Genomic DNA, 16,258 nt, shown 5'->3' with positions numbered 1-16,258 from the left:
ATGAGTCATATAATTGCATAATAAACACCCCCTTCAAAGCATGCATAAAGAGGCAGATAAAAAACAAAGTTCAGTCCTCAGCATCTCCAGATAGGACTGGAAAATATTTTTGTTGCAGAATTCTAGAAAGCATCTGCCAGTATGTTTTAACAATAATGGACCAATGCTTTGATATTTCTGGGATAGAAATGGCCTAGAATTTAAGACCCAGGGTCCCAAGGAAGACATGGAAATACTGCAGTTTGGAAAATTAGTACAAGTAGTACATATTTTTGACATATGTGTCATTGATGACATATCTTCAGAATATTTCAGCACAAACCTGTATCCCAGGAAAATCTCAGGATAGGGGATATTAATGTACTTTTTCCTTGAGCATAACCCCAACAGTTAAAACATTTCCAAACTACCTGGAAAACTGAATAGCATATGGTACCTACATTACTAAAAGAATCTGAAAAATATCTGAGGAAATAAATTTAGCTCATGATGGATACCCACATTACAGCATAGCCCAGAGCAGACTAAGCTGCATCTGTGGAACATGGTGTTAATCTGTGGAATTCCATTGGCTGTGGTGAAAAAGCACTTCAGTATCACAGTCAGGAAAAGGGATCTGTGCTTCCAAAATGACAGTTTAATATGCTAATCGTGTGTGTGTGTGAGCACACACAGATGCACACAGATGCACATATGCTAGTATCAGATTGAGATAAGTTAGAAGTCTGCAAATATGGAACATTTTTGGAGAACGTTTAATGCTAGTTGGCCTTTAAGAGCTTCTACACAAAGCTGGGGGGGAGTGTTTGTTTGTTTGTTTGCTTGTTTTTGTACAAAAGCCACATGTATACAGTCACCTGCTCTGAATAATAATTTAAAAAATCTATTGCTACAAGCTGTACAGAATAAGAAATGACAGTTACCTGTAGTTTTCAGTCAGGTTCATGCCCAAAAGAATGGATCAATTAGTGGTTTTAATAGTTTTTTTGTCATGAAAGTAGCATCAATAAATATTTGCCGTGGAAACATTTGGGTAACTAGTAGGATTGTCTGCAAATGCAGAGTCATTTTCCGTTATGAATAGCACTTGGAAATTAAAAAAAATCTTAAGTAACTATGAACTGGAGTATCAGGATGCAAGCTAGAATTTAACAAGTAACATTCAAATTTTGAGTTGACTTACTGTATAGGGAAAAATGTGTTCTAAAAGTTAAAATAATTTTCAGCTTTTTCTGTCCATGTTGAATCAGAAATAGACTTCACTGATGTCAGTGTGCCAACCTTCTTTATGACATATACTCTACCTGCTGATTTAAATTTTTAAAGTTGCTCTGTGTTTATCTCCGCCCCAAATTGTCCCAGGCGTTGCCAGTCTCTACGAACACCTGGTAATTTGCTATTTATTCTTCCTTTCTGATCAGATATGGCACAAGGACATTTGCATCTGGGTAGCCTGAATAGGGACATCCAGATGCAGCCCAGTTCTGCCTCACCTTTGGAAGGCCGGTCCCCGACTCCCGTGCATTACCGAAATGGCAACCAGCGCCGCTTTTCTATGGAGGTAACCTGCAAGCTGATAGACATGTTTTGCCCAATGACAGAAATTAGGCTGATGGAGGTCTGGGAGATGGGCCCCATCCATCTGAAAGTCTGACACAGAGGGGAGCTAACTTCAAATATCAGTGGCCTACCTAGTTTTCTTTTAAAATGCAGTGTATTTTGTTATATAACAGGCTTATATATTTTTATGTCTAGAAGAGCTCCCACAATAGCTAATGGTAGATTTAACCTGGTAATTGTTAAAGCTGTACTGTATTGTTTCGCCGTTGGATCTGGCTATCCAATTTGGAAGATCTTGTCATCTGTGCTGTGTTATTTTACTTCTCAGGACGTCAGCAAGCGTCTCTCTCTGCCCATGGACATTCACCTGCCCCCAGAATTCCTCCAGAAACTAGAAATGGAAAATCCAGAGATTAATAAACCTCTGAGCAGGATGTCACGACGGGCATCTCTGGTGAGTCCCAAGACTCATGGAAAAATAGAGTTCCATGGAGTCTGGCATGGGCTTGTTCTCATATATGTGTCTGATTGTCTCCCAGATGAATGGCCTAAACATTAGTATTGAAACAACACTGGAAGTGTTTGTGGGGCAAGCATTCCATGTATCTGTGTTACAGCCAAGCTCAGGAAGTAACTCTGTTTTTTCTATAAGAGCAGGGATTAGAAATTGGTATTCTAAAATGGAAAAAAATGAAACATATCCAAGGAGTTCCTGTTTATCTGTGCAATTTCTTCTGTAAAGTAACTGTCTGATAAATATTAGTAAGTGATTAAATTAGCAATGCGTGTTTTTTGTAAATTGATAAATGCAGTACTTCTGCATTTGTTGGACATTGTTCACATCAAACTTCCTTTATTTAGAAATTTTATTAAATTGGAAAAAATAATAATTTCAAATAAGGAAATTGTGTTTTATACAGTGCTAACTTGTGATGACATTTTTGGAGCTTGTATACAATTAAGCCTGAATTTCCAGTGGAATAAGCTGTGGGATAAGCACATTATTATGATATATTTCAGGTAAATTTAGGCATACTATATGTGAACTGCAATCATCCAAATGACCACTAGGTGGCAGGAAATATATTTATGAAATTCTAAAACTTTGCTGCCATCCAGTGAATATCTGGACTTTTGTAGCCAGATATGAAATCCTTGATGTGGACGCTGACCATTCTGTTTCTTTAGCAAAACCTGCAATGGAGCTATGGGAGAACTGAAGTTATTGTTTCTTCTGCCCACAGTTTTGGTGTTTAGGTTGTAACATGATCAGATGGTACATTTGCAAACACTGACTAGAAGCTTGCTTAGAGTTTCTCTCAATTCTTACAAATTCAGCTTAAAGAAAACATTTAAATGTTTTCACAGTAAAGTAGCATAATGATTTTAATATTTTTCCTTGCTGATATAGGTAGTCCTCATTTAGCAACTGTTTACAAGTACAGTGGGGGTGAAAAAGTAATTTTGTGACCAGTCCTTGCATTTATGACCTTTGCAGGTCTGTAAAGCAAAAGAAAGCTGAAGGAAGACTGTAAGCACAGTCATAGTTTTACTTCGTGACTGCTTTGTTTAACGACCAAGTTGCCTGTCCCCATTGTGGTCGTTAAACGAGGACTGCCTGTACTAGAGTATCAGTTTCACCAAGAGATGAAAAATCATGTCCTGTTATTGTTCCACCTTTAATCCAGCTAATAACACTTCTTAATTGAAATGAGAATGAAATATTTCTTAAAACGTTGTTGTTGTTGTTGTTTAAAAATATGTGTCTTTAGCACCACCTGCTGTTGAATAGTAAGTATGCTTAAACGGGACACATGAGCGAAGCAACTTTAATACTTCCATAGAAAACGTCTTAGCCCCCTGGAAGGATTAATCCTATGAATCTCTCATCTTCAATAGTGCTATATGTATTTGTTGGAAACAGATACCGTATTTGCTGAGTAAAATTCAACCTAAATAGATAGTGTTAGTTTTTCAAGCATTGTGATATTCTGTGGAAATAGATGAGAGGCCAAAGCCATTTGACTGTGCCTTCTGGTGTCACGCAAGGTGTCAGGGAAAAGCTGGAGGATTAATCTGGTTACCTTGACCCTTGAATCAATATGTTTATATTGCATGAGCAAAGGAGAAAACCACCCAGGCAACCCTCACTTTTAATTGATGTATGTGTAACAGGCCATTTGAGGAGTAGATATTAGAAATATTGCTTGCTGCAAAACACCCCAAGCAGAGACAGTAATGTGAGTGGACATGCTTTACGCTCTGCGATGGGAAAGAAGCAAGCGTCCCCCAGGTTGGCTGGTGCTTCCCAGCAACTGACTGATGATTGTGCCCTTTCAGAAAATAACTGATGCAGTACGTTGAGCTGCAAGTTCAAGGACCTGTCTTCATTTTATTTCCCAGAGAATTTGTTTTGAGCAATACATTTTTTACAGAATGAACCACTGGTAAGCTTATGTCTCCTGGAAGTAAAACTCAGTGGGCTAGACTTCTTAATAGACATGTATTAGCCTGTGTTGTGAGTTTCTTAATACTGTACTGTATTTACTGATATTTCTTCCTTTTTTATGATAGTCAGATATTGGGTTTGGAAAGATGGAAACCTATGTTAAGCTGGAAAAGCTGGGGGAGGTAAGAATAATCTGAAAAATGATCAATCCCATCCTTCATCCCTTGTAAGTTCCTATTGTATCTTTGTGATAATTTTTACCTTTTGCAATGTGCTTTGGGAGATAGTCATTTAACATTTGGGAGTTTAAATGTTTAAAACCTCTCTAATTCTGAACTGAATTTAAACATGACCATAGGATTTATCTGCATAAAAAATCGTTACTCTTGGGCACCTTAAAGCATAGCCAGACTACCTTCATTAGAGTTTATTACATCCTTGTCCTTTTTTTACTTTCGTATAACATATCTTTTTCCTTTTATTTCATTAGTTAATTAATGCTTTTCAGCATTTATTCTTGCTTTTTAGCAACAGTCCAAGTTGCAGTCCACATGCCATGCTTGTCACCAGATGGACATGAAGATACTGGCCTCTGCCACCCATCATGCCCATTCAGAGTGGGCTTCCTAAATTAAATGCACTTTCTGTATTAGACTGGACTAGGAGGAAAAAGTGACAAAATTGGTGCAGTGGTCAAGGTGCTGGCCTAGAAAGCAGGAGAGTGTGAGTTCTAGGCCTCCCTTAGGCCTGAAAGCCGGCTGGGTGACTCACCTCATAGGGTGGTTGTTGTGGGGAAGAGGCAAGAGTATTAAGTATGATCACCACCTTGAGCTGACCAAATATTTTTTAAAAGGCAGGATAAAAATATAATAATAATAAATTAGATCAAGCCTTTCTGTGCAATTTGTTTGGCAGATGGCGATTTTTTTAATCCAAATTAAGAAAGATTCAAGAGTGATTTAATCCAGTTCAGGAAGCCCAGAATTAGAGAGAGAGAGAGAGATGAAATATATTGCATTTTGTGCTACTTACTTTTGTTCCCCCTTTCTTCACAGGGCACTTACGCTACTGTTTTTAAAGGACGCAGCAAACTCACTAAGAATCTTGTTGCGCTAAAGGAGATCAGGTTGGAACATGAAGAAGGGGCTCCCTGCACAGCTATACGGGAAGGTAAGAAGCAGGTTTTGGTTTCCAGGCCCCTGCCAGAAATATATAGCATGTATTTTTCTAGATCTGTCCCTAAGGGTTATACATTTTCCCTAACATGGTTCCTTCCAGATGCCTTAGATTATATCTCCCATAATTCATACCCAAGTTTCCTGGATTTATATAAATGGTAGTCCAACCAATCTGGTTGGATGGGGATGTACCTGTGATTCCAGCTCACAGCTCTGACACCTTCAGATGATGTATGATTGATACTGCTGTCCTTCGGTCTTACAGTTTCCTTACTGAAGAATCTAAAGCATGCCAACATTGTGACTCTCCACGATATCATTCACACAAAATGCTCCCTCACTCTTGTCTTTGAATATCTGGTAAGTCTACGGATCCCTTTCTAAAGTAAAGAGTAGCAGGCTCAGGAACTTCAGTAAAGTTCCTGAGCAGCACTGAGGGTTTTTTGGTTTTGTTTTTTTACTCTTAGCTGATTAACAGTATCCATGTAGAAAATGTCCTCTGGAAAATGCTTCACTCGTTGCCCACAGCCATTGTTTAATTGTGCTCAAGGCAGCACAGATAGCAATCCTGTTTACTCAGTCATAGTATGTACTCAGTCCTATTGCATTTGCTAAGCCTGCCAAAAAAGGTAAACAGAGTTGTCTTAAATAGCAATGGAAATGCTGGGTGTATAAGAGAGAGAGAGAAAGAAAATAGCATTTTCTTAGCAGTAGAAAAATCTGGTTTAGAGTTGGGAAAATGAATTCTCTGGGACAGATGTGTTTATCAAGAAACAAACATTTAGATAGCCTCTGGATTGGGAATGTTTGCTGGAAAAAGAATTACTTTTTATCTCCTGTAACAGTTAGTTTTAACTGCATATTCATTATACATGATGCCACACACCTCTGAAAAGCTTGCCTAGTTCAGAGCTGTATAATATGCCTTACTATAGTCTATATTTTGCTGGAGGAAATAACTTGTTGCAAACACATCCGGTGCTTCTGAAGTCCTGGGAAATATAATTTGATTTGCATTTTCTGATGCTGAAGAAATTGTGGACGTCTCATTCCTCATAGCAAGTTATGCCCCAGGACATGCTTATCTTTGTAGGACAGTGACCTGAAACAGTACCTGGATAACTGCGGGAATCTGATGAGCATGTACAATGTGAAGGTGAGTGGACAGGTAGATGGATATAAAGAATGGCCTTTACAGAGGCTTCCTCTCTTATAAAATAAACATGTGAGAGAATTGTGCATCCCTTCTCCATTTGGTGTCCTGCAAATATATTGGATTACTGTTTACATAATTCCCAACACATTTGGGCATTAGCATATCTAGAGGGCATCAGGTTCAGGAATCTGTATTTCCTAAAACAAATCTGTGAATGTTACCAATTATTTCTTCTCTGATCTTCTGCTTCAAGATTTTCATGTTCCAGCTTCTTCGTGGTTTATCTTACTGCCACCAGCATAAGATCCTACACAGAGATCTCAAGCCACAGAATCTGCTCATTAATGGGAAAGGAGAGCTGAAACTTGCTGACTTTGGTAAGTTAGTGAATAAGACCGTAGTATTGCTTAGGTTCTCCCTTGCTTTCAGAGTGATGAAATTTATTTGTTTGTTTGTTTATTTAGCAAATTTATACAGCCACCCATCTCACATAATGTGACTCTGGGCAGCATACAAACACAGCAACATTTAAAACAATGTAGCCAGTCTTCAAACACTGAACGTAAATCAAAATAAAAACATGAAAAAGCCAAGTTTGTGGGAAATAACAGTCACCTAATATCATACAGTACAACCACCTATCAGGCTCCCCATAGGATCCCCAAGGTTGCTTGGAAAAAACTAACCTCTGTTATGCTCTGCTGGCCTTCAGAACATGTTTTGATAGATGCTTTTAATTTTAGGGTCACTCATCTCAAGAAACTTTTTCTTTGGGTATGTTTTTTTTTCCCCTTTAATATTTTCCTGCATGTTATTCACAAATAACTTGGTCTTTTATACAAGTTATGAGATTGTAAGAAACTTTTTTTTCAGAAGCATCTTTAAGTTGCTTCTCTTACTGAGGACAAGCTCCATTGAACTTAATGAACTTAGTTCTCTAAGTGGAACAAGCAAACCAGGTAGCTCATGCATAACTGTGACATGTGCCACCGTTTTAAGCACTGGGTTCCATAGGACTTTTTTTGTAAAATAGGTGAGTTTTTGCAAAACAAATGGAAGTATGGGTTTAATATAAATCTCAATTAGGAGCTGCAGCTGAATCTCACTGGCATATGCTTCATCCTCAGGTCTAGCCAGAGCCAAGTCTGTCCCAACAAAAACATATTCCAATGAAGTGGTCACATTATGGTACCGACCTCCTGATGTCCTACTAGGATCTACAGAATATTCCACTCCCATTGACATGTGGTAAGCCTAGTGTCTATGCTTGGGTAAAGCTGTGTAAAATGATTCTTGTTCCTGAGGTTCTTTTTAAAATTAGGAAATAGTTGTTTGGTTGCCGTCAGTACATGCTTTTTCTGGACTCCATGGCATGCTGATGGCACAGCCTCTCTAACTGCCAACGTTATAGACTGTCTTCTAAATAAGATGGGAGTGTAGTTTGCAGATGGCCACTTGGTAGGACCAAAGTCTTAGGTTGGGGAAGGATGCTATAGAGGATGAAAGAAATTAGAGAGATTTTCATGGCTCATTCCTTCGTGTTCCTTGAAACTTCTCTTGTCTGATTATCAATTCAATAGGAAAAAATAAGAATCATTCCTACCTCTTGCATGATCTTCTCGAGTCATTCTGGACTCCGCATTCTCTTCAGAGGTTGAATTAATGAGAGGTAGACAAGGCAAGACAGGAGATAGCACACTGTTCCATTCTGCTTCATGAGCACTTCTCCCTTTAGGGGCGTGGGTTGCATACACTATGAAATGGTCACAGGACATCCAATGTTCCCAGGATCCACTGTGAAAGAAGAACTTAATTTAATATTCAGAATGTTGGGTGAGTCTTCCTCTTTCTGTTTCTATATATAGATTGGACAGGAGGGAGGGCTGAACGGAAGATAATACAATAAATTTCATTCTTAAATGACTTGTCCCTCCAAGAATTGGACACTATTGAATGGATTAAAAAAAAATTAGCTGGGGAAGGAATAGAGTATATGGAGCCCTGCCCAAGAAACAGTGCTATAGCAAGACAACCCAAATAATGCCTTCAGGTTTTAAGTAGGTACACTTGGGTAATTAACCTCATATCCAGGCTTTGTGTTTTCAGAAAATCATGAGTATTAATTTTTGAGCAATTGTTGCCAGAGAAGTTAGAGATAAAAACCGCACAGCAAAATCAGATATTTGGAATAAGTAAACACAGGACTGCAGGGAATTACAGGGAAGGAGTTTCATTCTCATTCCCAAAGAAGACAGATTCCATAGCAGAATGATAGATAAAATTTTGGGAAGCTTGTTTTCCAGACTCATCCATGGTATTTCTCACTGAAAGGATCTGAGATTGGTAGAAGTGGTAAATCCATAATCATTGCTAATGTCAAGCTGTGCTAGCCTAGAACATCTTTATGTGTTGTGTCAGTCTAATGCTTTCCTTGATTTCTACGCTGCTTAATCTACCCTACAGGGAATGTATTTTTAATATTTCTCTGCAGTGCAAAGGAATAGAAATATACTAGAGAGTTTGAGTTTCTTAATCTCGGTTTTATTGTTTGAGATTTTTAGGGATCTAAATCCCATGACAGATACTAGATTCCACCTCATGCCATGCTGCATGTGGATCTAGTAAAAGTGTTCATCCTTCCCTAATGCATCCAATCCTTCTTTCCTGCAGGAACTCCTACTGAAGAATCTTGGCCCGGCATCACATCCAATGAAGAGTTCAAAACTTACAATTTCACACAGTATCGAGCCCAACCCTTGATAAATCATGCACCCAGGTAGAGGCAGTTATTAAGGACAGACCAATTCATTATGGATCATAGCTGCTGTTTGGAAGAACTGCAAGGGACAAAATATCAGCAGTCCTATTATAAATAACTAGAGAAAGAAATACAAGGAACAAATGATGATTTAAGGAACTCTTGGAAAAGTTGGCTGACTATCTGCACCGCCATTTGTGAACACAGAGGACTTTTCTCTGTCCCAGTGCACATGCATCGTTCCCATCCTCTGTATTATAAGAAGGGATTGAGGTGGGGGAGGGGCACAGAATCTTTGCCTTCTTTTCTGGGGCTGCCACTAGATGGCATTAGTCCTTTGAATTTAAATCTGCAAAGGTAAAGAGTAGACATTTTTAATGTGCTGTGTCATCCCCACTCTAAGAAATAACTCAAATTGCCAACTGTTAAAATAAGTATTTTCTTATTAGCTTCTCCAGTCCGCTGTTCTCCAGGCATTACAGTTTCCACCATCACCACCTAGTGGGGCCATCCTCAGGGCAGACTTTGGGGAAGTTGATGTGGATTATTTTTATTTGAAGCAGGGTCTTTTCATCTGAGCTGGAGTCATATGTACAGGTCCTGGTCCTGCACTAAGAGCCAGCTGCCTGAAGAGTCTCCCAGATATAACAGGGTCCTTTCTTCTCTTGCAGGCTAGACACAGAAGGAATTGACCTTTTGACAAGTCTCCTCCTGGTAGGTGGCTAAGCTAGGTATCAGAAATGCCACAGGTCAACCCTTAGATATTTCACCACTACTACCCATGTGCTGAAGGGATGTGCCAATTCAGTGGTTTCCTCCCTGAGAACATCAGGGGGATATTCTAAGAGGAACCAGGTCCCCAAAAGAATATTCCCAGAGTGTTACTTTTGCTTCCCTGGATTCTTGGAGGTGCCAGTTTTTATTCTATTAGTGAAAAAGTAAGATTCTCAGTTCTGAAGGAATATCTAATGGGGGCTGTCCTCTCCTCATTTTGGCCTCTTGTGGTCACCAAATAATCTTTTTCTCAATATTATTTCATTTTAGCATCTTGGTTCTGGGGGTGGGAAGTACGGGTATGTTCAGTTGTATAAAGGAAAAATGCATGTAGCGCAAGGCAAGTTGATTGTAGTCTTGGTTCAGAGGAAATGTGATTAGAATGGGACTGTAAATCCTGACTTGGGTCAGTTTTGTGGGTTGCTTTAGCAGTCATCTTAGAAACTTGTTTGCTTGATTTTTCTGGTAAATTCTGAACATGTCCCTTGATTTTTCTGAACAATTTCACAAAACTGCGTCATCTTACTGCAATCTCAACACTTCCTTCTTCCTGACATTTGAATGGGCTTCTCTGAATCATTGTTTCTAAATGCTCTTTCTTCACACTGAAGAAGAAAACCCAGCAATTTAAAATGTATTGAGATGGTAATGATTCCATATCTAGATCTTTATTTTTCGTTATTCATGCAAAGGAAGCCATCTTGAGCAAGTAAGAAACATATTTATAAATCGATAAAGATCAGTTGCAACATTCTCGATCAGGCTAAGTATTAATTAAAGTGTATGTGGGGAATTGGTATACATGTGTGGAGAGGAGAAAAAGTTTGAGAAAGTATCAGGGAGTGCCAGACCCCAAACTCTGCATTTAGGTAGTCTTAAGTTGGATTGTAGGAGGCTGATGCCAGTTGAATTTGATTGGTTTCTGGATCTTATGAAGATTTCAGGTTGCCCCTAAAACAGAACAGGAAAACAGGTGATGGCCAGTTCCCACTTAATAAATATTTATTACAATGTTTACAACCCACCCCAGTTCTGATGTACCTTGAGTGGGATACAACAAAATCAAAACAGCAAAAAATAAGAAACCTGTTACGCAAAATCAAAATAGTATCATCAAAACATCTGTAACATCATGGGTGCCCTTAGAACCAAGCAGTTTAAACTGAGGGCCAAACATGCCTTGAAATAAAATTGCTTTGATCTGTTCATGGAGTTCTAGCAAGGTTGGAGCCCTCTTTATCTCTGGAAGGGAGGTTATTCCAGGAAGGAGGACTGCCACTGAGAAGGCCTGGCACCTGGTTCATGCCCCATGAAATTTGCAAGGGAGGAACCTGTGACACACCCTCTCTTTATGCCCAGACAGATGGGCAGATCTGATTCTGGCAAGGCATTGCCTGGTTTATCCCAGTGCTGCAGTGTGAGGGGCTTTAAGGCATATTGAATAGGGTCTGAAAGCCAGCTGACAGCCAACACAACAACTTCAAAAGAGGTGTTATTCTGGCCTGACAGGGTTGTCCCATCAGAAAACTAACCACTGCATTTCATACCAGCTGTAGCTTCTGGGTCATCTCCAAAGGCAACTCCACATGGAGCAAGTAGCAGTACTACAGCGAGTGGTGATCATGGTGTGAGCTACCATCAGTGAGTTATGGTCCAATTGGCACACCAGCAAAACTGGGTAACAGTACCCCTGCCCAAATCTCCTACCTGCTGTTTAATCTGAGAGTCCAGAAGAACTCATGAATCAACTCTTTCAGGAGGAGTATGACCCTTTCAAGAGTAACTACCAGAGTCAGTGTTACAAGACTGAGCAGATATCTATTGATTCAGCCATCAGTAGACACACAGAGATAAACCACATTTGCACACCATTCAAAAGAAACAATAAAAAAAGCTAAGAAGGAAACAAAAAGACCAGAACACATCCTCTCCAGCAACCAACACCCAGATAAGCAGGGATTAACACCAGAAAAACAAGCAGAAAATAATACCCTAATCAAGGAACTACCAAGGAGAAAAACAAACCCTCACTAACACTGGCAGGGCAAGCTACTGTATTTAAACAGGGAGCAAACCCCACACTCACTGGCACTGATGATGTTACCTAGTTGGGTAATGAAATGCGTGCAAGCAAACAACCAAGCTTACAGAGCACCAAGGACTCCATACATTCATTTGTCAGCCCTGCCATGTGAGTATGGTAGTGCTACCCCAGCATGCAGGCAGATCTAGCATAATTATAATGACATGGCTGGCAAATTCAGATCAGAACAATTGCTGTTACTGGTGCTGTGGCAGGGATGGAGTAGGATGAGGTTGACCCAGAATGATGCTAAGTGGACCATCAAGCCTCAAGGTTGCACTCCACAGCACTTCTGGATCTTAGTTAACTGGCCCTGTTTTACAGATATTGGAGATGAGGCCAGCATAATTATCCCAGTGGGGCTGGTAAGCTGGGAAATACAGTTTGGAGCTCCAGTCAGAACCAATAATGCCACTGTAACTGGCCAGAAGACAAGCAACTCAAACAGTAAGATTGGCAGCTTCAGAAATACAAAAATAGCTGTGGTAGAAATTAAATGGTAAACCAGTCCTCAGAGAAGGATTCCTACAAGGGAACATAAAATGTCTGATCATTATGGGAAAGAGGCATAAATGTTCCTCCATTCTCAGTTTGAACTATGATGCTACCAAGTCTCAGATTTGTTGATTCTTGTGTTGCTTTGGTCTGTTTCTGCTGCCAAGATTCTTTTGTCCTCTTCTGGCTTTTGTAAGAGATGTTGTTTGGCTCTGCGGCAACTGCTTGACTTCCCCTTGCTGAGCCAAAGCTAAAATAAAAACATAGATTTTCTTAGGTACAGTTGTTTTGCATGACTGCAGACTGGACAACATGAAGAAACCAGACAGGATGCAATTTTGCAGAAGAATTTGGGGGTCATGGGTTTGCCAGACTTAAAACAAATGACACAACTTGTACAGCGCCTCCACTAAACTGCATAGGAGATTGGGAAAATTGCATTGTTATAATAGGTAGTGTTTCGTTGTATGTTTTCTGGTGTAGTTTGCATCTCCAGTCATCATATTCAGCCAAGCATTTGTGATTCTTCTGCAGAGTAACGTCCTCAGATCAGTCAATTGTTTAAAAGCTCTGCAGCCACACATCAGTATCTGGGAATGATGTGTAAAACTACTGTACAAATGTGTACTCGAGTCTTTTTTTTCCCCACAAGTATGAAGCCAAACGACGTATTTCTGCTGAATCAGCTCTACGACATCCCTACTTTATGATCCTAGATGAACGAGTGCACCTCCTTCCCGAGAGTAAGCATACAATGGGAACATTGTGACATAAGATGACTTAATAATAGTTCCAAAGTATGAATGAAGACAATTGTTGTGGAACAAATTAAGCCCTTTCCCAGAACCTCTCAAAGCACCTTTTGCTGCAACCCTTTAGTCACAGTAAAGTTCCAGAAGTATCATAGTTCCCTAAAAAGAACTAAGACATGGCTTGCTGTGCAGCATGGTTGATAGCTGCATTATATTGTTTGTAGGTGCTTTGCTTTTTTCACTGTCACATCGAACACATCTGCATTTTAGACTCAGAAATGCAGAGCCCAAGCATACAAAATAAATGTATAAAATATTTTAAAAGGCAGGGGTGGGAGAAATGAAACCCCAGAAATTTAATTTTTCAAAACTGCAGAAGATGTGGGAAGAGAAGCTACTGCCAGGACTTTGGTAACATAAGCAACATCCAGTGGATACCAGGGACACTAATCCAATCAGTCTTCAAAGGTGTGCTTAACTGTAGGTGCTCATCCACTTTAATCAAGTGGGGCTTCTGGGTAACATACACAGAATGAATCAGAATGGCAAGTGACCTCCGAGCAATACAATCCATGACTTCTGTCTTCCTCTCTTTCTCTCCTCTAGCTGCCTCCATCTTTTCTTTGAAGGAAATTCAACTTCAAAAGGACCCTGGCTGCCGAGGCTCAAGTTTCCAGCATGTTGGTAGGTACCAGCTTCTCCTGGAGAACAGTTTGACTGAAGGCTTTCCAGAAATCTCTTTGTCTTCTATATTGCTCTGTTATAGCTTGGTGACATGCAAAGCAACCAGGCTGTCCGAATATGTTCTAAGGATCAGAACTCATGACATATTGTTCAAAGATGATATTACTACTGTTGTTCTAAAAAATATAGTTAAGGTATATCTTTGCCACCTAGTTTGCCACTTATATACCATGCTAGTTATATAGCATAGGTAGTTGGTCATTCACAGGTGAGATTAGTGGCAGCACATGATAGCCCATAAAACCCATGTAAATGAATATAAAAATCCCAGCAGGTGATGCATGTGGAGGTGAGAGACTTCTGGCCCTCCAAATGTTGCTGTGGTGTAACTCCCAGCAGACTGAGCTGCCATGGCAAGATAAGTCAAGCTGGAAGGTAGAATTTGGCAACATCTGAAGAGCCAGAGGGACTAAACTTTCTTCCCACATACTCTTTGGGGACACAACAAAACAAACTGGTGATGTTTTTTAAATCATATCCAGCCTAAGTCCTGTATATTTCTTGTAGTATTCTTTGCACTTTTTAAAATACTTCCACAAAACTCTGAGGCTTGAGCTGCAATCTTTTATCATTGAGCCTCAAAATGTAGCTGAATTAACAAATAGGAATACAAACTTGTATGATGATTTTATGTTTGACTTTGAGAAACTTTGAATTCCATTCCTCCTACATATCTAAAGTAGAAGAAGGAATCCTGATGAAATCTTTTTTATCTCATCTTCCAAGCCACAGATACTGGTCCATGGTTCTTAGACCATCTAACTTTTCTCCTTCCCTACTTCTGCAGCTCGAGGAAAGAATAGGAGGCAAAGCATATTTTAAGCCTGTTCATTCATTCGTCCAATCACTGAGAAGATTGAAGCACTGAGAGGAGAGAGGACCACTGGATCCCCGGTAGTCCATCCCCAGAAAGATAAGGGGTGGCATCTGCCATACAAGAGCTGCTTTGCAATCTCAGGCATGCAGTACAGCTATTTCTCAGAAGCCCACCTCTTTCGCCAGTCAGAAAGACAAAGAGAGACATTGTAAAGCCTGGCCAGCTCCCATTCTTCATACAGCAATTGGAATATGCCACTCAGGCAAGATGGCGAGTGGCCTTGCGTGCTGCCCTGAAACATGGAGGCTGCTGTTCTAGAGGGAAGCAGTTCCACTGTGGAATCCACATCAGCTTTGCTCCTTAGATAACTCGTCACAGCCAATGTTCTGAATTCCATTGTTTGTTTTCCTCCTCATGAGATGATTTCTATGACAGCTTGCAGATATGAGGAATACGATGTAACAATGGAAAGCACTGATTTTTATGCAGAGCCCTCTCCCTCTGCCTTTAAACTTAAAGAGTTAAAAAATCTCTTTTCTTTGAGTTTCCTTTGCTCTGTTTTTCAAGAAATGTTCTCAATTCTGAAAGGTACAAACATTCAGGAGAAAGGATGGAATGAGGATATATATTTGATATATTTTCTTAGGCCTCTCATTCAAAGTATGATACCAAATTTAAATTTTCTCTCACAAGTTTTCAACTTGCAGAGCATGACTTAAATCAGCCATGCTCTCTAGATATGTTGGATTGTAATTCCCATAATTTCCAGAAACTAGGTATATATGAAAATTTTATTTCAGCACAGGTAGGGAGCACCAGTTTGAGAGAAGCTGATATAAGCCATACTTTATTATATATATACCTACTGTTTTTGAGAATCTCCTTTTAACTTACCACATGTGTCAAAAACAAACAGATGTACAAAAGTTGAAGTCCAGGTAATGAAAAAAATTAGATAGCACTTAAATCTTTAACCAAGTTGACTGTAAAACTGAAAAAACTTGAATCTTTTTTTCTGGTCCCTTTATACTTCTGTATTCCTATACCAAATCCTGCCTTTATGTGAAGATATAACTGTTCTTCATTGCTTGCCCATGTTACTCCAGAAAGATACTTTAAAGTCACAAAACATCCTTGGTGACCCTGGTCACAAGGAGCACAGGCACAAACAGGAAAATTCTACAATCCTCTGTGCATTTATGCTTTCCCAAGTACTATTATGCTAGTAAGCATGCTCCCTAGTAAGCATGCATAGTGCTGCAACCAGATGAATCCACTAAAAGCTGTGGAAAGTAAAGGCTGCTGATCTGTTTTTATTTCTATGGTCAGTCAACTCATTAGACGGATGGTAGAACTGGAATGAAAAAGTTTGAGACCAATTTCTCCTAATGCTACCACTCAAAAGACATTATGCAACTGTTCCACTTTTCTGAATGAATGTTCTATGGTAAAACAAAAGTTGTAAGAAATGATAGAAATATGTGGAAGGGAT

General features: G+C 39.6%; 1 protein-coding gene across 1 annotated transcript in view; it reads left to right on the top strand.

Annotated features, from left to right (window-relative positions):
• Positions 1–15,281, top strand: part of CDK18 (cyclin dependent kinase 18) — a 46,057-nt gene extending 30,776 nt beyond the window's left edge. Inside the window, exons 3-16 of the mRNA XM_063297505.1 lie at positions 1,422–1,561; positions 1,889–2,014; positions 4,135–4,191; positions 5,065–5,179; positions 5,453–5,547; positions 6,281–6,343; positions 6,597–6,720; positions 7,471–7,591; positions 8,079–8,176; positions 9,014–9,119; positions 9,773–9,815; positions 13,106–13,196; positions 13,812–13,889; positions 14,737–15,281. Of these exons, the coding sequence (XP_063153575.1) occupies positions 1,422–1,561; positions 1,889–2,014; positions 4,135–4,191; positions 5,065–5,179; positions 5,453–5,547; positions 6,281–6,343; positions 6,597–6,720; positions 7,471–7,591; positions 8,079–8,176; positions 9,014–9,119; positions 9,773–9,815; positions 13,106–13,196; positions 13,812–13,889; positions 14,737–14,771 (1,292 nt within the window). The 3' untranslated portion in view covers positions 14,772–15,281. The remainder of the gene's footprint in view (positions 1–1,421; positions 1,562–1,888; positions 2,015–4,134; positions 4,192–5,064; positions 5,180–5,452; positions 5,548–6,280; positions 6,344–6,596; positions 6,721–7,470; positions 7,592–8,078; positions 8,177–9,013; positions 9,120–9,772; positions 9,816–13,105; positions 13,197–13,811; positions 13,890–14,736) is intronic.
• Positions 15,282–16,258: the final 977 nt, after the last annotated feature.

The sequence above is a fragment of the Candoia aspera genome, chromosome 3, assembly GCF_035149785.1.
Source record: "Candoia aspera isolate rCanAsp1 chromosome 3, rCanAsp1.hap2, whole genome shotgun sequence".
Classification (NCBI taxonomy): domain Eukaryota; kingdom Metazoa; phylum Chordata; class Lepidosauria; order Squamata; family Boidae; genus Candoia; species Candoia aspera.
This window is presented reverse-complemented; position numbering and strand designations above follow the sequence as displayed.